Genomic DNA, 26,045 nt, shown 5'->3' on the forward strand with positions numbered 1-26,045 from the left:
TAGTAATATGATGTTTCATTTTCATTTTGATATATTTTGCTTCTGTTAAGGTGTGTTGTTAAAATCTTGCAAAAACCCACTTGAAAATCCAAAGATAGTGTTTTTAACTAAATTTGATGAAACAGGAGTTATTCTTATGGACTGAAATGGCTTAGAAAAGAAAGCAGTCACATCCCATTTTCAAATTAGAAAGAGATTATAATCTACACTAGACATTTATTACACATTTTCATATCTGGGTGGAACTTGTAAAAACACAACACCCAATATTCAATAATAAATAGAATAGCCATGAGAAGAGAAAAAAAATTCCAATTCCTATGTTATTCAATGCACTAAAATCAGAAGACACTATAGTAAATCCATTCTATACAATAACATGGGTATTGGAGACCTTTTTTCTTACTTTAGGGGCCTGTACTCTCCTTGTTTTGTTGTGATTTCCAGATTGCTTTTTCATTTTATATCTCTAAAAAAAGGCATCACACCTCCCATAGCCCCTGGTAGCTATATATAGATGAAACGTTCTATGGGGAGGAAAAATGACAAATTATGTGAACGGTTGTTGTATAAACTGCAAACATTATTTATCACTGTAATATGTAGTTGTTGTTAACACGAATGATTGCTTGCAGCATTTGTTGGAAGGATAACATTAATTTAACTTTATGGATTCATATACAGTCTACATGATTCAATCCTAATTATAAATACTAGAATAAAAATAAATTTAAAAAATTACCTGTAGATGTTTTAATTCCATTAACCATCTTGTTAGAATGAATGTTTCTAGAACCATCCTCTTTTTCATCCCCCCTAGATGAATGTGTCTGTAGTGGACTTCTTGATTTGGATATTTTTTCTGTTATTTCCTTTTCTTTTCTAGTTAAACCTTTTGGTGATTTTTCTGTTTCTCTGGATGTCTGCTTAGAAAGTAATGGGGAACGCTTATCTTTAGAATCTAGTTTCCTAGCAGGGGAAGTTGATTTGGGTTTAGTTAAAGATTTTCTTAAGCCCTTGCTCTTTTCCTTGATATCTTTTTTGAGAACCTTATCTCCTTTGCTTATGTTCAGCTCGCTCACCAACATCTCAGGATCAACCATACAAACATCAGGATGAGGGGGATGTGGATGTGGATCCATCATAGGAGTAGGTTGTGGATCATGACCTTGTCTTATGCTACCATGGTGAGAATTTCCTATTGTTTTATCAACTGGAAGAAATTCAGCATCTTCGTCAGAGTCCATTGCTGCATCAGCTGTTATTGATGGACACTCTTCAGTTTCTGGTGGAACATCAGAGTCAGACTGAGATGATCCTGAATCACTGACTGATGTTGGAGGTGTTTCTTCAACTTTGGCACCTTGAACATGACATGTAGTTGTATGGTGAGCCCTACCTTTAACTGAAGGCTGACATTCGTCTTGTGACACATCACTATCATCTGATAAGTCTAGAGGACTTGGATTTATAAAAGATGGAGAAAGTTCACCTTTTCTTTGTAAAAATTCTGATGAAGCTTCATTGTGCTCATACTCACTTGATGTTCCAGAGCATGGCTCAATATCATGAGAAGCATCTCCGTGATCTTCACTTCTACCACCTCTTTGTGTATCAGGAAAATATGGCTGGAATGTGTGTTCAGGGGACATTAAAGAAGATGGTCTGTTTGGCTTTTCAGTATCTTCCTCAGAGAATGGAGAAGATTCTCTGTCTGAATCTGGAGATGATTTTTCATCCCTTCCAACTGCTGCAGAAAAAAACTCATTTTCTTCAAACTGAATGTTCTGAGGCATCTCTGGACTGATGTTAACTTCTGTTGGACCATTTGATGCGGTTGTTTCTTCTTTATAATGGGGTGGCGATAATGTGAGAACATCAGAAAATGATGCAATTGTCACTACACTTTCTGTTTCCCCTGCATGGGCACTTATTTCAGACTTTGATGTGCAGTATGTTTTTTTGCAGTCAATCTTACATGGTAAAGTACAATCGTCCATATCATACGAACATGTAGAATCTTGCTCCTCAACCAAATCTTTCTCATCTGGCAAATTAGATTTTGTTGCATCAGCAGGAACAAGAGGTGATACATCCCACAAATTTCTGGCAGTTGTTTCTGCATCAGCTTGGTAACTTGTAATCATATGTGCATAAGAGCTGTCCATAGTGTCCTTTTTAACCGGTGTGCTAGCTTCAGATGAAGATTCTGATATGCTTTGAGATTCCTCTATGTGGTATTCTGGTTGAAAATATTGCTTAATTGGAATTTTACAAAAAAGTGGATCTTCCTCAGATGGACTTAATGGTGAAAATTTGCTTAGTGATGAATCTAAGCCATATGCCTTTTCAGAAACTTCTAAGTATTCATCTTGTTGAATTGGAATGGGGGGACCTGAATGTGATATATTCATCATTTTAGAGTCTGATATTTTGACACTTGACAATGATTCGGAATGAAGCTGATACAAAGATGCTGCTGCTAAATTGTCAGATTCTTTATCAGTTTCAGAAAATGTATCTGGAGAAGGTTCAGCAGATATTTTTGGCTTATCTAAATTACCTGTAATGCTAGTTTCTAGAAAATCTATTTTATAAGCTTCTCCAGTTTGTGATTCTTGATAATCTGTATGGGACTGTAATCCATGCTCATCCTTTGTTGAATCAACTGTTGACTTGAAAGGACAGTATGTATACTCTATATCACCTCCGTCCCTATATTCTTCAGGATCTTGTAAGGCATATTCTTGACTACCAAAAGTGGAATGTTCTACAGATTTAACTGAACCTAATTCTTCAGACTTTATTTGGTCCTGAACATTAAAATGCTTATAGTCTAAATCTTGTTCTTCAGAAAGGAAACTAAATTCAGATAATTCGGTTTTCTGACTTTTAGAAATAGTATTAATTGATTGACTTTCATATAAATTTTCTTTTTCACTAAATGGACATGGACATTTTGTTTCTTTTTCAGATTTCTCCTTTGCTCCTTTTTCTAATTCAGAATCACTTGCACTTTCTTCCAATACATATGTTTTCTCATAATATGTATCCTTTGTTTGATAATGTTTTGATAGTTCTGTTCTAATCTCCTCACTAGAAGATGTAATATTGTCATCCTGGTGTGATGCATGAAGGTAAGATAATGAGCTTTCCTTGTAATCATGCTCAAGTATATCCATCCTTGGTGACTGATCTTTACTCCCTGATAATGATGTAAATACTCCTTTTTCTTCAAATTGTGCTGTTTCAGAGGTCATTTGGTCTGCTACTTGCTGCATTTCTTTGAAATGTAAAGTGCCAGTTTCTTCCTTGTTTATTGTGCCGACAGCAAAATGATCATGTGTTTCTGAGTATTCAAAGGTTGTTCTGTGTGCTTTGTCTTTTGGAGATTTAGGAGAAGATAATTCTTTTTCAGCTGAGGTATACAAATGTGACTCCTCTTCTTTGGAAGAAATTTGATGCTGCAATTCTTTTTCAATATGATCTGCTGCTTCAGCAACTTTGGTAGTGTCTAACTCTATTGATGGGAAATCTGTAATGTCCTTCTCTAAATAAACATCACTATTTGGTTCTACCTCCTCTATAATGTGTCCAGCATGTCCAACTCCAGAAATAATTCTTTTTTCATATATATCAGCATATTGGAATGTTTTTTCATCAGGATATGGTGTTGGCTCCCTTTCTTCAACTTTACCTTTTCTTGTGGACCCATACATTTCATCTTCTTTGGAATAAAGGTCAAATAGGTTAGATGAAGAAGTCAGGTTGGTATGGCAATCCAAGGTACTTGGAGATGTTTTTCGATCATATTTTAAGTACGGATCTTCTTTTACTTCATCTTGTTGACTCTTAAAACTAAAGTCAACACTGTCTTTGAGTAAGGAATACTGTCTTTCACAAGTTGTTTCAACATATTCATGTTCTGTGTGCTCTGTAGATTGTGAATATGCTTCATATTCCTGTTTTATCTCTTTCTCATGAGTATACAAAGCTTCAGATAGTTCCTTTGGAGAAGTTTCAGCCATCACTCCCTCTACCTTCTCTGTTATAGCTTTCTCAATTTGTAAAGTGTGATCACATTTTATTTGTCCTAAATCAATATCAGGTTCCTTTTCTAAAGCAGAACTTTCTTGGGATGAGGCCGACAATTCATAAGTAGCCTTCACATAATAGTTTCCACTATTTTCATCCTCTAGTTGTTTTTCTGCAATACATGATTCTTCAAAGTCTTTGGCTCCAAAAGATGCATTTAGATTTTCAGAGTCTATAAAGTCCCTTTCAGTAAATGAGGAAACATTCAGTCCCTCTGGGGATTCACAGGAAATCAAAGAAGATGTAGTTACATAAGACAACTTTTCAGGCTGGTATACTTGACTTAAAGAATAAGGTGTTTCTAACTGTGTGTTACTATCTTCAGATGATTCCTTGAGAGCAACACTGTGAATGGTATCGTTAAGGCTTGTTTTCTCTTGCACATGTTCTGCTTGTTTTTCCTCTTGGAAATGTGCATATTCTTTTCCTAATACTGTTTTTTGTGAAGTGTCTTGGGCTGACAAATCTGAATCATCTGACTTTAATAAAGTAGATTGTCCCTCCAAGTCATCAAGGAAAGTGCTTTCACCTTCTTCTGTATATCGAAGTTTGCTTTCCTTTTGAATTGGTAAGGATTCTTCTTTCTCTTCTGTAAACCATACTTTTTTATCATACGTTAACTGTTTCATAGAAATATTTTCAAATTCATTAGATTTATCCTCATTTTTTTCATTTTCTGGTAACATTTCTGATGATTTTTCATTTCCTAAAACATTAGTAGTAGTATCAAATGATTTCATATAGTCAATATAGGAGTCTTCATAATGATAATCATGATACTTTTCATCCAAAGGACTAGTCTTTGAAAATGATATGGAGGCTTCTTCTGCATTTTTTTCTGATTCAGTGCCTTTAAAGGGACTGTGTTCAGCAAACGAAAGAGATCCTGAGTCTTCTGGGCTTGAAGAAGTTATTTCTAATGACTTTTCTTTCTGTGGAATTTGTTCTTTAGAATCAAATGAATGAGTATCCTCCTCTGACACATCTTCCAAAAAGATGTTTGGTGGATTTTTATTATGGTAACAAGAATCCATGGGAAGAGCAGTTTGAACAGGATCATGAAATTGCATATCAAATGTTTCCACATGTTTTTGATCTTCAGTAAAACTTTCCTCCATAGACCTCAAAGATTCCTCATATCCTGGTGACATTTCCTCAGAATAAAATTTCCCTTCTTTTGTTTGATTCTGATCTGTCAAATAAAGGGACTTCTCACTTTCCAAGCACATGTGCATTTGCTTTGTGGGGCTAACTTGATTCATTTCATTTATAATTGGACTTTGTTCTATCAAAGACATTTGTAAAGATGTGTCATCTTCTTTTCCTTGCTCTGTTAAAGAAAGTGACTTTGCATCTGCAAGGAAAATGTCACTTGCTGTTTCTTCTTTTACTGGACTGTGTTCTGAAAAACCACTATATTTAAAATTGTCTATGGATAACTCTTTTGGAGAAATTGATTGTCTTTGATCTATCTCAAGTTCACTCTGTTCTTTCATATACACAGAAGAGAATTCTTCATGAGAAACTTCCTTAGGTGAAAATGATTCTTTAACTTGCATATATGATCCAGAATCTTGTGAAAAGTTTGTATCCTTTAAAATATTAAATGTGATATTTTCAGAAATAAGTTCAGTGCTTTGCTCAATTAGTTTATCTTCTGTAACTGAATCTGTTTCTTTTGTGGCCAGTAGTGATTGAACTAAAAATGGTTTGCCTTTTGTATCCCCTGTAAATTCTACACCTTTTAATATAAGCTTGTCTTCTACTTCAGAAGTATAATCTACATGTCCAGGCTCTTCCTTTGGAGACATTATCTCTCTTGGAAATTCTTTTTTTTCGTGACCTTTTATTATAAGCTTGTCTTCTACTTCAGAAGTATAATCTACATGTCCAAGCTCTTCCTTTGGAGAAATTATCTCTCTTGGAAATTCTTTGTTTTCATGACCTTTTATTATAAGTGTGGCTTCAATTTCAGCAGTATAATTTGCATGTCCAGGCTCTTTCTTTGGAGAAATGATCTCTTCTGGAAATTCTTTGTCTTCATAGCAGATTTCATATTCATACTCAGAGTGTTTAGCACTTTTTAATTCTTTATCATTTACTAGTATGCCAGCTGCTTCAAATAGCTCTGCCTGTGATGTTTCAGATTTATCTTCTATTGGAGACTGGTGAAATGGTGTGTGACCAGTGCTTGTAGGACCTGATTGGGTGGGAGAAGCCATTTTTACAGTACTATCATCGGGACTTAAACATCTTTCTTCACCCTCAGCAAAACTTGTATCAACCTGAGACAATTTTACTGCTTCATCTGAATGAAATTCAGGATCATCTGTCATGGCTGTGCTTCCTGTGTATGAAATACCATTTTCACCATGCTCAGAAAATAGAAGTGGACTATAATGTCTATTGTCAGGTGCTTGAAAGTTTGGAGTTTCATCTTCTCTTTCTGCTTGGAAATTCTCATTAAGCTGAATTTTTCCTGAACTTATCATTGCCTGAAAATCTTCTGAAGGTGGAGACTTAAAACATTTATCCTCTTCCAAAGAAGATGTTGGAGAAATTGTACCAGCAGAAGGCAAGTACTCAACACCTTGAGTTGCTTCTGTATGAGAAGAGGGAATACTATTTGCAGTGTCTAAAAGTAATGAGCTCTTTCCTGTCTCCTCTGTTTTTGGAGCTGTAATAGATGCAACAGACTGATCTTCAGCAACAGATGTGGCAAAAGAGGAAAGTTTATCACATTCAGTTATTGATGTTGCTGAAGAGACATGTTCCTCCTCTGCCAAGGGTGCAGCAACAATATTTGTAGGATAGGCCACAATTTCAGGTTCTTGCAGGGCATAATCTTTTCCAGTTATGTCAGATGAAGATATGGCCTTGATACCATGAATAGCATCAAATGATCCAGGATGGTCGGGCACAGAAATATCATAACTACCAACATCATACTGTAGGTGAGGGATTCTTTCTTCTGGTTCATCATGTATTTCCTCATCAGAAATAGTCTGTTCTGTCTCTGAATATCCAGGCATAGTTTCATCCTGTATATAGGAGATATGCTCTGCTGTAGCTCCAGAAGATGCTGGAACATCTGGCACATATGGAGGCTCATTGGAAACATATTTTTCATGAACTCCTATTTCCGCATCTGTCTCTTTCTGTAACAATGACATTGTAATATCACATGACATGTTTTCTTTCTGTTCATTTAAGTTTTCTGCATCTTCATCTTCTTTAAACTTAATTTTATCAATTGTTTCTTCTGCATATTCTTCCATTTCTTCTACATCTGCCTTTTCTACAACTTCAACACTCTTTTCAACTTCTTTTTCATATTCCAGCACTTCTTGTACTGTTATGTCTTCTTTCTGCTTTCTATCCAGTATTCCCTTTTCATCTAGTTCATTTTCCTTATCTTCATCAGTTTCCAAATCCTGTATGTCCAGGGTTGGCATGGACTCAAATCTGTTTCTACCCGGTACTCTTTTTTCTACCTCAATGGGACTTGTATCAGTCACTTCTTCAATACCTGTCTCTTCTTCAAAATCTGCAATTTCTGCAGGTTCCTCCATTGCTGCTCCTTCATCAATCAATTCTGGTGTTTCATCTGGTTGATAGACTAGTATCTCTTCATGAGGTGAATCTCCCTCTACATCTGTGGTAGTTATACCTTCATCAGGAGACTCAAGTGGAGTCTTCTTCTCTGATGTTATTTCATCTAATACAATATCTTCTTTAAATTGACTTTGTATTAGCAACACATCAGATGGTCGATGTTCAATAGCAACAGTTTCCAGGATTGTTTGTTCCTCAATTTCTTTATTATCTTCATATTTTAGCAACTCAAAATCTTTTGTGAGATCTTCAGGTGAAGACATAACAGACCTTTGTTCTACTATATCTGCCATTTGTGGCTGTTTCTCTAAAGTCTTCTTCTGTATTGTGGTTAACTTTTGTTCTAGTCGTTCCTCCTTTTCAGGTTTGCCTTTTATCTTTTCTGTTCTTATTTTGCTGGGAACCTTAGCTTTGTGCAAAGTTTTCCTTACTTCAGGGGTAAATGGTCTTAAATCAGGTTTTGGTGCTTTTTTAACTTCAGGTTTCACTTCTTTCTTTTTTTCCTCTTTTTTTAAATCTTTCTTTTCTTCTTTTTTTAAATTATCCTTCTTAATATCTATTTTTTCTTTCCTGATTTCCTTTTTTTCTTTGTCTTTTTTTTCTTCAAGTTTAGTCTTATCTTTTGTGAATTTTTTGCCTATTTTTTGATTCAGAAGCCTTCTTTTTTCTGCTTTTGCAGAATCAATTGTTTCAGTTTTTTGCTTTTCAACTTTTGAAGGTTTCTCATGATTCTTTTCAGCCAACTCCTTTACTTTTCTTTCAATCTTTGTCTCTTTTAATAGTTCAGACTTTACTTCCTTTGCCAGTTCCTCTGAAATGTCATCCTTTCTGCCTGATTTTGCTGTGCTTGGCTTAGGAGATGATTTAAGACTTTCTTTGCTATCTGCCCTTTGTTTGATTTTTGTGTGCTTAGCAACAGTAGGTGCAATACCAGAAGAAATGTCTTTTTGAGTAGCTACAGGATATCTTAGGAAATCTAAATGTTTAAGCTTTTCAAGGCCTTCTAGAATCTTATTTTGTGGAGCATTTCCAGGAAATAAAACACGCACAATTTTTTCAGTTGGGCTTGCTGGGAGCCAAACCACAAGTGCAGTGATGGATGTAAGATAAGGGACAGAAATTTCTCCTTCTTTCCCATTTGCTAATATAATTCCAGTCTTTGCTTTGCTGTTTCCAGCCCATTTTTGCATTAAAAATTGCATCTCCTTACTATCCTTCACAGGATTTAGTATGTACATATCTAGTCTTCCAACTCCCATTTTGTGGAACAACGTTATGGGTTCAATTGTGTTGCTAACAACCCTATACAAGGGTTCAGATTTAATTCCAAGTTTATTTAGGTACTGTAAGGTCAGACATGCTTCTTCAATGCTCTTTTTAACCTTCATACCTGATTCAGGCATTTTGAGTTTATCAGGAACATTAAAAAACACAACTCCCAGTTCTGGAGAAATTAGGTTCTTCATCCAGTCACTATAAGTAGTAGAGCCCTGTGATTGCTCTTCATCTTGTTCAGCAATCTTCCTTTGGAGAAGTCCATTTATTCCAGGCAGGTTATCAGCTCCAATATGTGTCAACAGTATGGAATCAATTCTATCCAAATGTCGGACCAGTTTCCAAAAACAAGATTTCCGTTCAGAGCCACCATCCACCAGAATATTAAATCCATTAACAGCAAAAAGGGCAGAATCTCCTCTGCCACCTGGGAAAATATAACAACATGGTTTGGACAGCTTCAAAAAACCACCCGAGTTTGGTGGTTCCAAAAGATCAAAAGGGGAAGGGACATCCACAGTCTCTGAGACATAATCTGCAAACTCAGCGACCCCATCCATTTCAGACAGGAAAGGATCAGGATTGAGCTTCAGATCAATTATGTCTTTAAATAGGGAATGTCCAAGGTTGCACCAATCTCCCTCTTCAGGACAGGACACGGTAAGTGTTGCCTTTATTTCTGGATCTGTGTTGCTGAATAGCTGACACACCTAGCGACAAAAATATAAAAAAAGTTTATTAGATCCATTAATAAGATAAAGTATTAAGATAATACAATTGCTCACTTAATACATTGCACATTGAATACACACACCAATATAAGTACCAAAGACATTGACAAGTTTAATAAATTAAAAATTTGCATTTGATTTCACACAATGGGTGAATAACTACAAGATTTTTATGAATATTTATTTTCATGTATAAATGTGAAATTGTAAAATTATTTAGGGAAACTTACCTCTGGGTCAGTGAATGCCTCTTCAAATCTACGGAAGGTAAAGGTACCAGACTGTAGGATCAAATCTCCTTCTGGATCTGAGCACTGTCCACTAAGAATAAGGAGCTTATGGGCAGCTGGATCTGTAATTAATGAACGTACCTAGTAACACAAATGAACATTTAGTTGAGCAACAGAACAATGAAATAAGGTAGGTCATATAAAGATCACATATTTTAAATATTTCCCCATTTTGCATTATTCTTGTTATTCTTGATTAAAGAAAATAATAAAGGACAACATTTATTTAAAAATATAAAGCAGAACCTAAACTTGATCAGTTAATTTCCCAACCTAGTATATGGCACCTTAATGCAAGGCTATGCTGTATTTCTCTTGTTAAGTGTGTTCAGTCCACGGGTCATCCATTACTTATGGGATATATTCTCCTTCCCAACAGGAAGTTGCAAGAGGATCACCCAAGCAGAGCTGCTATATAGCTCCTCCCCTCACATGTCATATCCAGTCATTCTCTTGCAAGTCTCAACAAAGAAGGAGGTTGTGAGAGGAGTTGGAGTTTTTTACTTAATTATTCTTCAATCAAAAGTTTTTTATTTTAAATGGCACCGGAGTGTGCTGTTTTTTCTCTCAGGCAGTATTTAGAAGAAGAATCTGCCTGCGTTTTCTATGATCTTAGCAGACGTAACTAAGATCCACTGGCTGTTCTCGCACATTCTGAGGAGTGGGGTAACTTCAGAAAAGGGAATAGCATGCGGGGTCCCCTGCAAATGAGGTATGTGCAGTAAAATATTTTCTAGGAATGGAATTGACTAAGAAAACACTGCCGATACCCATATGATGTAAGTACAGCCTAAAATGCAGTAGTAGCGACTGGTATCAGGCTGGTAAATGTATGCACAGTAGAGTTATTTTCTAGGGACTAGAATTTGACTGAAAAAATACTGTTAATACTGAAATAATGTATGAGCCTTAACTGCAGTAGAAGCGACTGGTAGCAGGCTTAGTGATAACTTTACACAACATCTGAAATGTTGTTTTTTACAACGTTTACTGGCATGTTAATCGTTTTGTGAGGTACTTTGGTGATAAATCTCTTGGGGCATGATTTTTTCCACATGGCTAACGTATTTTTCTGCATAGAAACCGTTATAGCTGGTCTCCCACTGTTGTAATATGAGTGGGAGGGGCTTTTTGTTAGCGCCTTGTTGCGCAGTTAAAATTCAATCATAGTCTTCCTGTTTCTTCCTCCTTGATCCAGGACGTCTCCAGAGAGCTCAGGGGTCTTCAAAATTTATATTTGAGGGAGGTAATCAGTCACAGCAGACCTGTGACAGTGTGTTTGACTGTGATAAAAACGTTAACTGTTAATTTGATTATCCGTTTTTGAGTATTAAGGGGTTAATCATCCTTTTGCTAGTGGGTGCAATACTCTGCTAATTTCATACATTTAATGTAAAGATTTGGTTGCTATAACTGAATTAGTTCATTGTTATTTCAACTGTAATTGTTTTTTTGGTGTTTTTAAAAGCGCAGCAGCGTTTTTACTTTGCTTGAAAATTTTCTGAAAGTAATTTCCAAGCTTGCTAGCCTCATTGCTAGTCTGTTTAAACATGTCTGATACAGATAAATCTGCTTGTTCATTATGTTTAAAAGCCAATGTGGAGCCCAATAGAAATATGTGTACCAATTGTATTGATATTACTTTAAATAAAGGTCAGTCTTTACCGGTAAAGAAATTATCACCAGACATCGAGGGGGAAGTTATGCCGCCTAACTCTCCTCATGTGTCAGTACCTGCGCCTCCCGCTCAGGAGGTGCGTGATGTTGTGGCGCCAAGTACATCAAGGCCCTTACAAATCACTTTGCAAGATATGGCTAATGTTATGAAAGAAGTATTATCTAATTTGCCTGAGTTAAGAGGCAAGCGCGATAGCTCTGGGTTAAGGACAGAGCGCGCTGATGACACGAGAGCCATGTCTGATACTGCGTCACAATTTGCAGAACATGAGGACGGAGAGCTTCATTCTGTGGGTGACGGATCTGATCCAGGGAGACCGGATTCAGAAATTTCAAATTTTAAATTTAAGCTTGAGAACCTCTGTGTATTGCTAGGGGAGGTGTTAGCGGCTCTGAATGATTGTGACACGGTCGCAATCCCAGAGAAGTTATGTAGGCTGGATAAATACTATGCGGTGCCGGTGTGTACTGACGTTTTTCCTATACCTAAAAGGCTTACAGAGATTATTAGCAAGGAGTGGGATAGACCCGGTGTGCCCTTTTCCCCTCCTCCGATATTTAGAAAAATGTTCCCAATAGACGCTACCACACGAGACTTATGGCAGACGGTCCCTAAGGTGGAGGGAGCAGTTTCTACTTTAGCTAAGCGCACCACTATCCCAGTGGAGGATAGTTGTGCTTTCTCAGATCCAATGGATAAAAAATTAGAAGGTTACCTTAAGAAAATGTTTGTTCAACAAGGTTTTATATTACAGCCCCTTGCATGCATTGCGCCCGTCACTGCTGCGGCGGCTTTCTGGTTTGAGTCTCTAGAAGAGGCTATTCGCACAGCACCATTGGATGAGATCATGAACAAGCTTAGAGCACTTAAGCTAGCTAATGCATTTGTTTCAGACGCCGTTGTGCACTTAACCAAACTAACGGCTAAGAACTCCGGTTTTGCCATCCAGGCGCGCAGAGCGCTATGGCTTAAATCCTGGTCAGCAGATGTGACTTCTAAATCTAAATTGCTTAATATTCCTTTCAAAGGGCAAACCTTATTCGGGCCCGGCTTGAAAGAAATTATTGCTGACATTACTGGAGGTAAGGGTCACTCCCTTCCTCAGGATAGGGCCAAATCAAAGGCCAAACAGTCTAATTTTCGTGCCTTTCGTAATTTCAAGGCAGGAGCAGCATCAACTTCCTCCGCTCCAAAACAGGAAGGAACTGCTGCTCGTTACAGACAGGGTTGGAAAAGCAACCAGTCCTGGAACAAGGGCAAGCAGGCCAGAAAGCCTACTTCTGCCCCTAAGACAGCATGAAGGAAGGGCCCCCTATCCGGAAACGGATCTAGTGGGGGGCAGACTCTCTCTCTTCGCCCAGGCTTGGACAAGAGATGTCCAGGATCCCTGGACGTTGGAGATCATATCTCAGGGATACCTTCTGGACTTCAAAGCTTCTCCTCCACAAGGGAGATTTCATCTGTCAAGGTTATCAACAAACCTAATAAAGAAAGTGGCATTTCTGCAATGTGTACAAGACCTCTTAGTAATGGGAGTGATCCACCCTGTTCCGCGAACGGAACAAGGGCAAGGGTTTTACTCAAATCTGTTTGTGGTTCCCAAAAAAGAGGGAACCTTCAGACCAATCTTGGACCTAAAGATCTTAAACAAGTTCCTAAGGGTTCCATCGTTCAAAATGGAAACTATTCGAACCATCCTACCCATGATCCAAGAGGGTCAGTATATGACCACAGTGGACTTAAAGGATGCCTACCTTCACATACCGATTCACAAAGACCATTATCGGTACCTAAGGTTTGCCTTTCTAGACAGGCATTACCAGTTTGTAGCTCTTCCCTTCGGGTTAGCTACGGCCCCGAGAATTTTTACAAAGGTTCTGGGCTCACTTCTGGCGGTACTAAGACCGCGAGGCATAGCGGTGGCTCCGTACCTAGACGACATTCTGATACAAGTGTCGAGTTTTCAAAATGCAAAGTCTCATACAGAGATAGTTCTTGCATTTCTGAGGTCGCATGGGTGGAAAGTGAACGTGGAAAAGAGTTCTCTGTTACCACTCACAAGGGTTCCTTTTCTAGGGACTCTGATAGATTCTGTAGAGATGAAGATTTACCTGACGGAGTCCAGGTTATCAAAGATTCTAAATGCTTGCCGTGTCCTTCATTCCATTCCAAGGCCATCAGTAGCTCAGTGCATGGAAGTAATCGGCTTAATGGTCGCGGCAATGGACATAGTGCCATTTGCGCGCCTGCATCTCAGACCGCTGCAATTATGCATGCTAAGTCAGTGGAATGGGGATTATTCAGATCTGTCCCCTCTACTGAATCTGGACCAGGAGGCCAGATATTCTCTTCTATGGTGGTTGTCGCGGGTTCATCTGTCCAAAGGAATGACTTTTCGCAGGCCAGATTGGACGATTGTAACAACAGATGCCAGCCTACTAGGCTGGGGTGCAGTCTGGAACTCCCTGAAGGCTCAGGGATCATGGACTCAGGAGGAGAAACTCCTCCCAATAAATATTCTGGAATTAAGAGCAATATTCAATGCTCTTCTAGCTTGGCCTCAGTTAGCAACACTGAGGTTCATCAGATTTCAGTCGGACAACATCACGACTGTGGCTTACATCAACCATCAAGGGGGAACCAGGAGTTCCCTAGCGATGTTAGAAGTCTCCAAGATAATTCGCTGGGCAGAGTCTCACTCTTGCCACCTGTCAGCGATCCACATCCCAGGCATGGAGAACTGGGAGGCGGACTTTCTAAGTCGCCAGACTTTTCATCCGGGGGAGTGGGAACTTCATCCGGAGGTCTTTGCTCAACTGATTCATCGTTGGGGCAAACCAGAACTGGATCTCATGGCGTCTCGCCAGAACGCCAAGCTTCCTTGTTACGGATCCAGATCCAGGGACCCGGGAGCGGTGCTGATAGATGCTCTAGCAGCCCCTTGGGGTTTCAAGATGGCTTATGTGTTTCCTCCGTTTCCGTTGCTGCCTCGATTGATTGCCAGGATCAAACAGGAGAGAGCATCGGTGATTTTGATAGCGCCTGCGTGGCCACGCAGGACCTGGTATGCAGACCTAGTGGACATGTCGTCCTGTCCACCATGGTCTCTATCTCTGAGGCAGGACCTTCTAATTCAGGGTCCTTTCAACCATCCAAGCCTAATTTCTCTGAGGCTGACTGCATGGAGATTGAATGCCTGATTCTATCAAAGCGTGGTTTCTCGGAGTCGGTTATTGATACTTTAATACAGGCTCGGAAACCAGTTACCAGAAAAATTTACCATAAGATATGGCGTAAATATTTATATTGGTGTGAATCCAAGAGTTACTCATGGAGTAAGGTCAGGATTCCTAGGATATTGTCTTTTCTACAAGAGGGTTTAGAAAAGGGTTTATCTGCTAGTTCGTTAAAGGGACAGATTTCTGCTCTGTCTATTCTTTTACACAAACGCCTGGCAGAAGTTCCAGACGTTCAGGCTTTTTGTCAGGCTTTAGCTAGGATTAAGCCTGTGTTTAAGACTGTTGCTCCGCCGTGGAGCTTAAACTTAGTTCTTAAAGTTCTTCAAGGTGTTCCGTTTGAACCCCTTCATTCCATTGATATTAAGCTGTTATCTTGGAAAGTTCTGTTTTTGATGGCTATTTCCTCGGCTCGAAGAGTCTCTGAGTTATCTGCCTTACATTGTGATTCTCCTTATCTGATCTTTCATTCAGACAAGGTAGTTCTGCGTACTAAACCTGGGTTTTTACCTAAGGTAGTTTCTAACAGGAATATCAATCAAGAGATTGTTGTTCCATCATTATGTCCTAATCCTTCTTCAAAGAAGGAAGTCTTTTGCATAATCTGGATGTAGTCCGTGCCCTGAAGTTCTACTTACAGGCAACTAAAGATTTTCGGCAAACTTCTTCTCTGTTTGTCGTTTATTCTGGACAGAGGAGAGGTCAAAAGGCTTCGGCCACCTCTCTGTCTTTTTGGCTTCGTAGCATAATTCGTTTAGCCTATGAGACTGCTGGACAGCAGCCCCCTGAAAGAATTACAGCTCATTCCACTAGAGCTGTGGCTTCCACCTAGGCCTTTAAGAATGAGGCCTCTGTTGAACAGATTTGCAAGGCTGCAACTTGGTCTTCACTTCATACCTTTTCAAAATTTTACAAATTTGACACTTTTGCTTCTTCGGAGGCTGTTTTTGGGAGAAAGGTTCTACAGGCAGTGGTTCCTTCTGTTTAATGTTCCTGCCTTGTCCCTCCCATCATCCGTGTACTTTAGCTTTGGTATTGGTATCCCATAAGTAATGGATGACCCGTGGACTGAACACACTTAACAAGAGAAAACATAATTTATGCTTACCTGATAAATTTATTTCTCTTGTAGTGTGTTCAGTCCACGGCCCGACCTGTCTTTTTGAGGCAGTTCTAAATTTAAATTAAAACTCCAGTCACCACTGCACCCTATAGTTTCTCCTTTCTCGTCTTGTTTCGGTCGAATGACTGGATATGACATGTGAGGGGAGGAGCTATATAGCAGCTCTGCTTGGGTGATCCTCTTGCAAATTCCTGTTGGGAAGGAGAATATATCCCATAAGTAATGGATGACCCGTGGACTGAACACACTACAAGAGAAATAAATTTATCAGGTAAGCATAAATTATGTTTTTCTTTATGCTTTCTGTTTATCTTTGAACCTTCCAATTTCAAATAATGACATCATATTCATGCGCATATAGCTTTAAAGGGACAGTCTACCATAGAATTGTTATTGTTTTAAAAGATAGATAATCCCTTTATTACCCATTCACCAGTTTTGCATAACCAACACAGTTATATTAATACACTTTTTACCTCTGTGATTACCTTGGAACCTTCTTCCAGCCCCCTGATCACATGACTGTGACTGTTTATTATCTATTGTCTTAAATTTAGCATTGTTTTGTGCTAAATCTTAAATAACTTTCGGTGCCTGAACACAGTGTTATCTATATGGCCCACGTGCACTGTCTGTCTCTTTGTGTTGAAAAGAGATTTAAAAAGCATGTGATAAGAGGCAGCCCTCAAAGGCTTAGAAATTAGCATATGAGCCTACCTATGTTTAGTTTAAACTACGAATACTAAGAGAAAAAAAGCAAATTTGATGATAAAAGTAAATTGGAAAGTTGATTAAAATTAAAAGTCCTATCTGAATAATGAAAGTTTAATTTATACTAGACTGTCCCTTTAAATAGCACTAGTCTCACTACTCCCCAACAAGCTATACAGGGAGTGCAGAATTATTAGGCAAGTTGTATTTTTGAGGATTAATTTTATTATTGAACAACAACCATGTTCTCAATGAACCCAAAAAACTCATTAATATCAAAGCTGAATAGTTTTGGAAGTAGTTTTTAGTTTGTTTTTAGTTATAGCTATTTTAGGGGGAAATCTGTGTGTGCAGGTGACTATTATTGTGCATAATTATTAGGCAACTTAACAAAAAACAAATATATACCCATTTCAATTAAGTAAGCCTATATAGAGAGTGTATGGAACTGCTCTCTATGTCACAGCCCAGCCAAAAGAGGAAATGAAGGGTGTTGGAGGAACAGAAGATACCAATTAGGATTATAAATATTGTATTATAAATATATATATATATATATATATACACACTTTTTATTTTTAAATAATTATGCCATTTTGCTTGTACACTAATATATATTTCATTGCAACATTTTTAAATTCTGAAATTTACTATCACTTTAAGGTTGTCTTATGAAATGCATACTTTTATCTGGTCTGTGGGAGAGTTAAAAGAATAGTGTTTTTTGATTCTACAAACAATCCCCATACAGGGAGTGCAGAATTATTAGGCAAGTTGTATTTTTGAGGATTAATTTTATTATTGAACAACAACCATATTCTCAATGAACCCAAAAAACTCATTAATATCAAAGCTGAATAGTTTTGGAAGTAGTTTTTAGTTTGTTTTTAGTTATAGCTATTTTAGGGGGATATCTGTGTGTGCAGGTGACTATTACTGTGCATAATTATTAGGCAACTTAACAAAAAACAAATATATACCCATTTCAATTATTTATTTTTACCAGTGAAACCAATATAACATCTCAACATTCACAAATATACATTTCTGACATTCAAAACAAAACAAAAACAAATCAGTGACCAATATAGCCACCTTTCTTTGCAAGGACACTCAAAAGCCTGCCATCCATGGATTCTGTCAGTGTTTTGATCAGTTCACCATCAACATTGCGTGCAGCAGCAACCACAGCCTCCCAGACACTGTTCAGAGAGGTGTACTGTTTTCCCTCCTTGTAAATCTCACATTTGATGATGGACCACAGGTTCTCAATGGGGTTCAGATCAGGTGAACAAGGAGGCCATGTCATTAGATTTTCTTCTTTTATACCCATTCTTGCCAGCCACGCTGTGGAGTACTTGGACGCGTGTGATGGAGCATTGTCCGGCATGAAAATCATGTTTTTCTTGAAGGATGCAGACTTCTTCCTGTACCACTGCTTGAAGAAGGTGTCTTCCAGAAACTGGCAGTAAGACTGGGAGTTGAGCTTGACTCCATCCTCAACCCGAAAAGGCCCCACAAGCTCATCTTTGAAGATACCAGCCCAAACCAGTACTCCACCTCCACCTTGCTGGCATCTGAGTCGGACTGGAGCTCTCTGCCCTTTACCAATCCAGCCACGGGCCCATCCATCTGGCCCATCAAGACTCACTCTCATTTCATCAGTCCATAAAACCTTAGAAAAATCAGTCTTGAGATATTTCTTGGCCCAGTCTTGACGTTTCAGCTTGTGTGTCTTGTTCAGTGGTGGTCGTCTTTCAGCCTCTCTTACCTTGGCCATGTCTCTGAGTATTGCACACCTTCTTGGCAGCTGCACGCTTGACTTTTCTCAGTTCATGGGCAGTTATTTTGCGCCTTGGTTTTTCCACACGCTTCTTGCAACCCTGTTGACTATTTTGAATGAAACGCTTGATTGCTCGATGATCACGCTTCAGAAGCTTTGCAATTTTAAGAGTGCTGCATCCCTCTGCAAGATATCTCACTATTTTTGACTTTTCTGAGCCTGTCAAGTCCTTCTTTTGACCCATTTTGCCAAAGGAAAGGAAGTTGCCTAATAATTATGCACACCTGATATAGGGTGTTGATGTCATTAGACCACACCCCTTCTCATTACAGAGATGCACATCACCTAATATGCTTAATTGGTAGTAGGCTTTCGAGCCTATACAGCTTGGAGTAAGACAACATGCATAAAGAGGATGATGTGGTCAAAATACTCATTTGCCAAATAATTCTGCACACAGTGGCCTAGATTTGGAGTTCGGCGGTAGCCGTCAAAACCAGCGTTAGAGGCTCCTAACGCTGGTTTTGGCCGCCCGCTGGTATTTGGAGTCAGTGATTAAAGGGTCTAACGCTCACTTTTCAGCCGCGACTTTTCAATACCGCAGATCCCCCTACGCCATTTGCGTATCCTATCTTTTCAATGGGATCTTTCTAACGCCGGTATTTAGAGTCGTTTCTGAAGTGAGCGTTAGAGCTCTAATGACAAAATTCCAGCCGCCTGAAAATATCAGGAGTTAAGAGCTTTCTGGCTAACGCCGGTTCATAAAGCTCTTAACTACTGTACCCTAAAGTACACTAACACCCATAAACTACCTATATACCCCTAAACCGAGCTCCCCCCACATCGCCGCCACTCGATTAAAATTTTTAACCCCTAATCTGCCGACCGCCACCTACGTTATACTTATGTACCCCTAATCTGCTGCCCCTAACCCCGCCGACCCCTGTATTACATTTATTAACCCCTAACCTGCCCCCCACAACGTCGCCGCCAGCTACTTAAAATAATTAACCCCTAATCTTCCGACCGCAAAGCGCCGCCACCTACGTTATCCCTATGTACCACTAATCTGCTACCCCTAACACCGCCGACCCCTATATTATATTTATTAACCCCTAATCTGCCCCCCTCAACGTCGCCGACACCTGCCTACACTTATTAACCCCTAATCTGCCGAGCGGACCTGAGCGCTACTATAATAAAGTTATTAACCCCTAACCCGCCTCACTAACCCTATCATAAATAGTATTAACCCCTAATCTGCCCTCCCTAACATCGCCGACACCTAACTTCAATTATTAACCCCTAATCTGCCGAGCGGACCTCACCGCTACTATAATAAATGTATTAACCCCTAAAGCTAAGTCTAACCCTAATACTAACACCCCCCTAAGTTAAATATAATTTACATCTAACGAAATAAATTAACTCTTATTAAATAACTTATTCCTATTTAAAGCTAAATACTTACCTGTAAAATAAATCCTTATATAGCTACAATATAAATTATAATTATATTATAGCTATTTTAGGATTAATATTTATTTTACAGGCAACTTTTTAATTATTTTAACCAGGTACAATAGCTATTAAATAGTTAAGAACTATTTAATAGTTACCTAGTTAAAATAATAACAAATTTACCTGTAAAATAAATCCTAACCTAAGATATAATTAAACCTAACACTACCCTATCAATAAATTAATTAAATAAACTACCTACAATTACCTACAATTAACCTAACACTACACTATCAATAAATTAATTAAACACAATTCCTACAAATAAATACAATTAAATAAACTAGCTAAAGTACAAAAAATAAAAAAGAACTAAGTTACAAAAAATAATAAAATATTTACAAACATAAGAAAAATATTACAACAATTTTAAACTAATTACACCTACTCTAAGCCCCCTAATAAAATAACAAAGACCCCCAAAATAAAAAATTCCCTACCCTATTCTAAATTAAAAAAGTTACAAGCTCTTTTACCTTACCAGCCCTGAACAGGGCCCTTTGCGGGGCATGCCCCAAGGATTTCAGCTCTTTTGCCTGTAAAAAAAAACATACCATACCCCCCCCCCCCAACATTACAACCCACCACCCACATACCCCTAATCTAACCCAAACCCCCCTTAAATAAACCTAACACTAAGCCCCTGAAGATCTTCCTACCTTGTCTTCACCATACCAGGTTCACCGATCCGTCCTGGCTCCAACATCTTCATCCAACCCAAGCGGGGGTTGGCGATCCATCATCCGGTGCTGAAGAGGTGCAGAAGAGGCTCCAAAGTCTTCCTCCTATCCGGCAAGAAGAGGACATCCGGACCGGCAAACATCTTCTCCAAGCGGCATCTTCAATCTTCTTCCATCCGGTGCGGAGCGGGTCCATCTTGAAGCAGGCGACGCGGATCCATCCTCTTCTTCCGTTGTCTCCCGACGAATGACTGTTCCTTTAAGGGACGTCATCCAAGATGGCGTCCCTCGAATTCCGATTGGCTGATAGGATTCTATCAGCCAATCGGAATTAAGGTAGGAATTTTCTGATTGGCTGATGTAATCAGCCAATCAGAATCAAGTTCAATCCGATTGGCTGATCCAATCAGCCAATCAGATTGAGCTCGCATTCTATTGGCTGATCGGAACAGCCAATAGAATGCGAGCTCAATCTGATTGGCTGATTGGATCAGCCAATCGGATTGAACTTGATTCTGATTGGCTGATTACATCAGCCAATCAGAAAATTCCTACCTTAATTCCGATTGGCTGATAGAATCCTATCAGCCAATCGGAATTCGAGGGACGCCATCTTGGATGACGTCCCTTAAAGGAACCGTCATTCGTCGGGAGACAACGGAAGAAGAGGATGGATCCGCGTTGCCTGCTTCAAGATGGACCCGCTCCGCACCGGATGGAAGAAGATTGAAGATGCCGCTTGGAGAAGATGTTTGCCGGTCCGGATGTCCTCTTCTTGCCGGATAGGAGGAAGACTTTGGAGCCTCTTCTGGACCTCTTCAGCACCGGATGATGGATCGCCAACCCCCGCTTGGGTTGGATGAAGATGTTGGAGCCAGGACGGATCGGTGAACCTGGTATGGTGAAGACAAGGTAGGAAGATCTTCAGGGGCTTAGTGCTAGGTTTATTTAAGGGGGGTTTGGGTTAGATTAGGGGTATGTGGGTGGTGGGTTGTAATGTTGGGGGGGGGTATGGTATGTTTTTTTTTACAGGCAAAAGAGCTGAAATCCTTGGGGCATGCCCCGCAAAGGGCCCTGTTCAGGGCTGGTAAGGTAAAAGAGCTTGTAACTTTTTTAATTTAGAATAGGGTAGGGAATTTTTTAATTTGGGGGTCTTTGTTATTTTATTAGGGGGCTTAGAGTAGGTGTAATTAGTTTAAAATTGTTGTAATATTTTTCTTATGTTTGTAAATATTTTATTATTTTTTGTAACTTAGTTCTTTTTTATTTTTTGTACTTTAGCTAGTTTATTTAATTGTATTTATTTGTAGGAATTGTGTTTAATTAATTTATTGATAGTGTAGTGTTAGGTTAATTGTAGGTAATTGTAGGTAGTTTATTTAATTAATTTATTGATAGGGTAGTGTTAGGTTTAATTATATCTTAGGTTAGGATTTATTTTACAGGTAAATTTGTTATTATTTTAACTAGGTAACTATTAAATAGTTATTAACTATTTAATAGCTATTGTACCTGGTTAAAATAATTAAAAAGTTGCCTGTAAAATAAATATTAATCCTAAAATAGCTATAATATAATTATAATTTATATTGTAGCTATATTAGGATTTATTTTACAGGTAAGTATTTAGCTTTAAATAGGAATAAGTTATTTAATAAGAGTTAATTTATTTCGTTAGATGTAAATTATATTTAACTTAGGGGGGTGTTAGTATTAGGGTTAGACTTAGCTTTAGGGGTTAATACATTTATTATAGTAGCGGTGAGGTCCGCTCGGCAGATTAGGGGTTAATAATTGAAGGTAGGTGTCGGCGATGTTAGGGAGGGCAGATTAGGGGTTAATACTATTTATGATAGGGTTAGTGAGGCGGGTTAGGGGTTAATAACTTTATTATAGTAGCGCTCAGGTCCGCTCGGCAGATTAGGGGTTAATAAGTGTAGGCAGGTGTCGGCGACGTTGAGGGGGGCAGATTAGGGGTTAATAAATATAATATAGGGGTCGGCGATGTTAGGGCAGCAGATTAGGGGTACATAGGGATAACGTAGGTTGCGGCGGTTTACGGAGCGGCAGATTAGGGGTTAAAAAAAATATGCAGGTGTCAGCGATAGCGGGGGCGGCAGATTAGGGGTTAATAAGTGTAAGGTTAGGGGTGTTTAGACTCGGGGTACATGTTAGAGTGTTAGGTGCAGACGTAGGAAGTGTTTCCCCATAGGAAACAATGGGGCTGCGTTAGGAGCTGAACGCTGCTTTTTTGCAGGTGTTAGGTTTTTTTTCAGCTCAAACAGCCCCATTGTTTCCTATGGGAGAATCGTGCACGAGCACGTTTTTGAGGCCGGCCGCGTCCGTAAGCAACTCTGGTATCGAGAGTTGCATTTGCGGTAAAAATGCTCTACGCTCCTTTTTTGGAGCCTAACGCAGCATTTGTTTAAACTCTCGATACCAGAGTTAAATTTATGGTGCGGCCAGAAAAAAGCCCGCGGAGCGTTAACAGCCCTTTTACCGCCAAACTCCAAATCTAGGCCAGTGTACATATTTGGGTCATAAAAACTTTCTTTATAAGATCAATGCAAGGGTTGGAAAAAGAGTGAACAAAAACCCATTCCCCATCCTTCTGCATACCCCAGGAAGATTGTCTACTCTTACACACATTCGTCACACATTCTCCCACTGTTACTTGTAGGCACTCTTACAACCTTTTATGCATACCTCCAGGCACTCCCCTACTCTTACACATAGCCATATGCACTTATATCTCTCCTGTAAACACATCCACAATGACCTTCCCAATGCACCCCTAGACAATATAGCACTTTTATATTTATCTTTTGTGGAATTTTATTATACTTAAAGTGATGGCAAACTTTAGCTCATTAAATGCCATATATGTAATCTTTGCCATTAAAATAGTATATGGTTACCTTTTGGTTTTTAAATCTATTTGTGAAAAGGACTAAATCCATGACTATAGTAATGTTTCTATTGCATTGGAATGTTTCTATTGCCAGCACACTGGGATGAACTATTTTATTTTTTAATGACAATTCTAACGAACATCCAATCAGTGTGTGTGTCATATGACATTCTCGAAGTTCAGCCCTTTAAAAGCCCTAAGTAAGCCTATGTAGAGAGTGTATGGAACTGCTCTCTATGTCACAGCCCAGCCAAAAGAGGAAATGAAGGGTGTTGGAGGAACAGAAGATACCAATTAGGATTATAAATATTGTATTATAAATATATATATATATATATACACACACTTTTTATTTTTAAATAATTATGCCATTTTGCTTGTACACTAATATATATTTCATTGCAACATTTTTAAATTCTGAAATTTACTATCACTTTAAGGTTGTCTTATGAAATGCATACTTTTATCTGGTCTGTGGGAGAGTTAAAAGAATAGTGTTTTTTGATTCTACAAACAATCCCCATACAGGGAGTGCAGAATTATTAGGCAAGTTGTATTTTTGAGGATTAATTTTATTATTGAACAACAACCATATTCTCAATGAACCCAAAAAACTCATTAATATCAAAGCTGAATAGTTTTGGAAGTAGTTTTTAGTTTGTTTTTAGTTATAGCTATTTTAGGGGGATATCTGTGTGTGCAGGTGACTATTACTGTGCATAATTATTAGGCAACTTAACAAAAAACAAATATATACCCATTTCAATTATTTATTTTTACCAGTGAAACCAATATAACATCTCAACATTCACAAATATACATTTCTGACATTCAAAAACAAAACAAAAACAAATCAGTGACCAATATAGCCACCTTTCTTTGCAAGGACACTCAAAAGCCTGCCATCCATGGATTCTGTCAGTGTTTTGATCAGTTCACCATCAACATTGCGTGCAGCAGCAACCACAGCCTCCCAGACACTGTTCAGAGAGGTGTACTGTTTTCCCTCCTTGTAAATCTCACATTTGATGATGGACCACAGGTTCTCAATGGGGTTCAGATCAGGTGAACAAGGAGGCCATGTCATTAGATTTTCTTCTTTTATACCCTTTCTTGCCAGCCACGCTGTGGAGTACTTGGACGCGTGTGATGGAGCATTGTCCTGCATGAAAATCATGTTTTTCTTGAAGGATGCAGACTTCTTCCTGTACCACTGCTTGAAGAAGGTGTCTTCCGGAAACTGGCAGTAGGACTGGGAGTTGAGCTTGACTCCATCCTCAACCCGAAAAGGCCCCACAAGCTCATCTTTGATGATACCAGCCCAAACCAGTACTCCACCTCCACCTTGCTGGCGTCTTAGTCGGACTGGAGCTCTCTGCCCATCCATCTGGCCCATCAAGACTCACTCTCATTTCATCAGTCCATAAAACCTTAGAAAAATCAGTCTTGATATATTTCTTGGCCCAGTCTTGACGTTTCAGCTTGTGTGTCTTGTTCAGTGGTGGTCGTCTTTCAGCCTTTCTTACCTTGGCCATGACTCTGAGTATTGCACACCTTGTGCTTTTGGGCACTCCAGTGATGTTGCAGCTCTGAAATATGGCCAAACTGGTGGCAAGTGGCATCTTGGCAGCTGCACGCTTGACTTTTCTCAGTTCATGGGCAGTTATTTTGCGCCTTGGTTTTTCCACACGCTTCTTGCAACCCTGTTGACTATTTTGAATGAAACGCTTGATTGTTCGATGATCACGCTTCAGAAGCTTTGCAATTTTAAGAGTGCTGCATCCCTCTGCAAGATATCTCACTATTTTTGACTTTTCTGAGCCTGTCAAGTCCTTCTATTGACCCATTTTGCCAAAGGAAAGGAAGTTGCCTAATAATTATGCACACCTGATATAGGGTGTTGATGTCATTAGACCACACCCCTTCTCATTACAGAGATGCACATCACCTAATATGCTTAATTGGTAGTAGGCTTTTGAGCCTATACAGTTTGGAGTAAGACAACATGCATAAAGAGGATGATGTGGTCAAAATACTCATTTGTCTAATAATTCTGCACTCCCTGTAGTGACTGCCTCACACCTTCTGTATCAGATACAAAGCGGCACTGAGTCCTATATCTGGAATGGACTCAAACCTAGAATTGGGCGGAAAACGATTTATCTGCCAAGGGACAGAGGAGGAGCTGGTGTTCCTCATCTAGAAGATTACCGCAAAGTCATAGATCTGCAGCGGCTGGTTGAGTGGTGCCATTGCCCGTCTAATAAAGCATGGGTGCAGCTGGACAACAAAATACTCCGAAGGGGGGACATTGGATCCCTGGCCTGGGTGTCAATGGCTAGTCAACCCCCCTAATAAAACAATACCCCCTGATAGAAGGGGTGTTTCAAACATGG

General features: G+C 39.0%; 1 protein-coding gene across 2 annotated transcripts in view; it reads right to left on the minus strand.

Annotated features, from left to right (window-relative positions):
- MAP1A (microtubule associated protein 1A) overlaps positions 1 to 26,045 on the minus strand; it is a 106,441-nt gene that overhangs the window by 49,225 nt on the left and 31,171 nt on the right. Inside the window, exons 3-4 of one of the 2 annotated variants that reach the window (XM_053717730.1) lie at positions 9,947 to 10,087; positions 743 to 9,695 (exon numbers count right to left, since the gene is read on the minus strand). In XM_053717730.1, coding sequence (XP_053573705.1) covers positions 743 to 9,545 — 8,803 coding nt within the window. In that variant the 5' untranslated portion in view covers positions 9,546 to 9,695; positions 9,947 to 10,087. Of the gene's footprint in view, positions 1 to 742; positions 9,696 to 9,946; positions 10,088 to 26,045 lie in introns of those variants that run through there. The other variant, XM_053717731.1, reaches the window with a different exon arrangement.

This window comes from Bombina bombina, chromosome 6 (genome assembly GCF_027579735.1).
Source record: "Bombina bombina isolate aBomBom1 chromosome 6, aBomBom1.pri, whole genome shotgun sequence".
NCBI classification, from domain to species: Eukaryota; Metazoa; Chordata; class Amphibia; order Anura; family Bombinatoridae; genus Bombina; species Bombina bombina.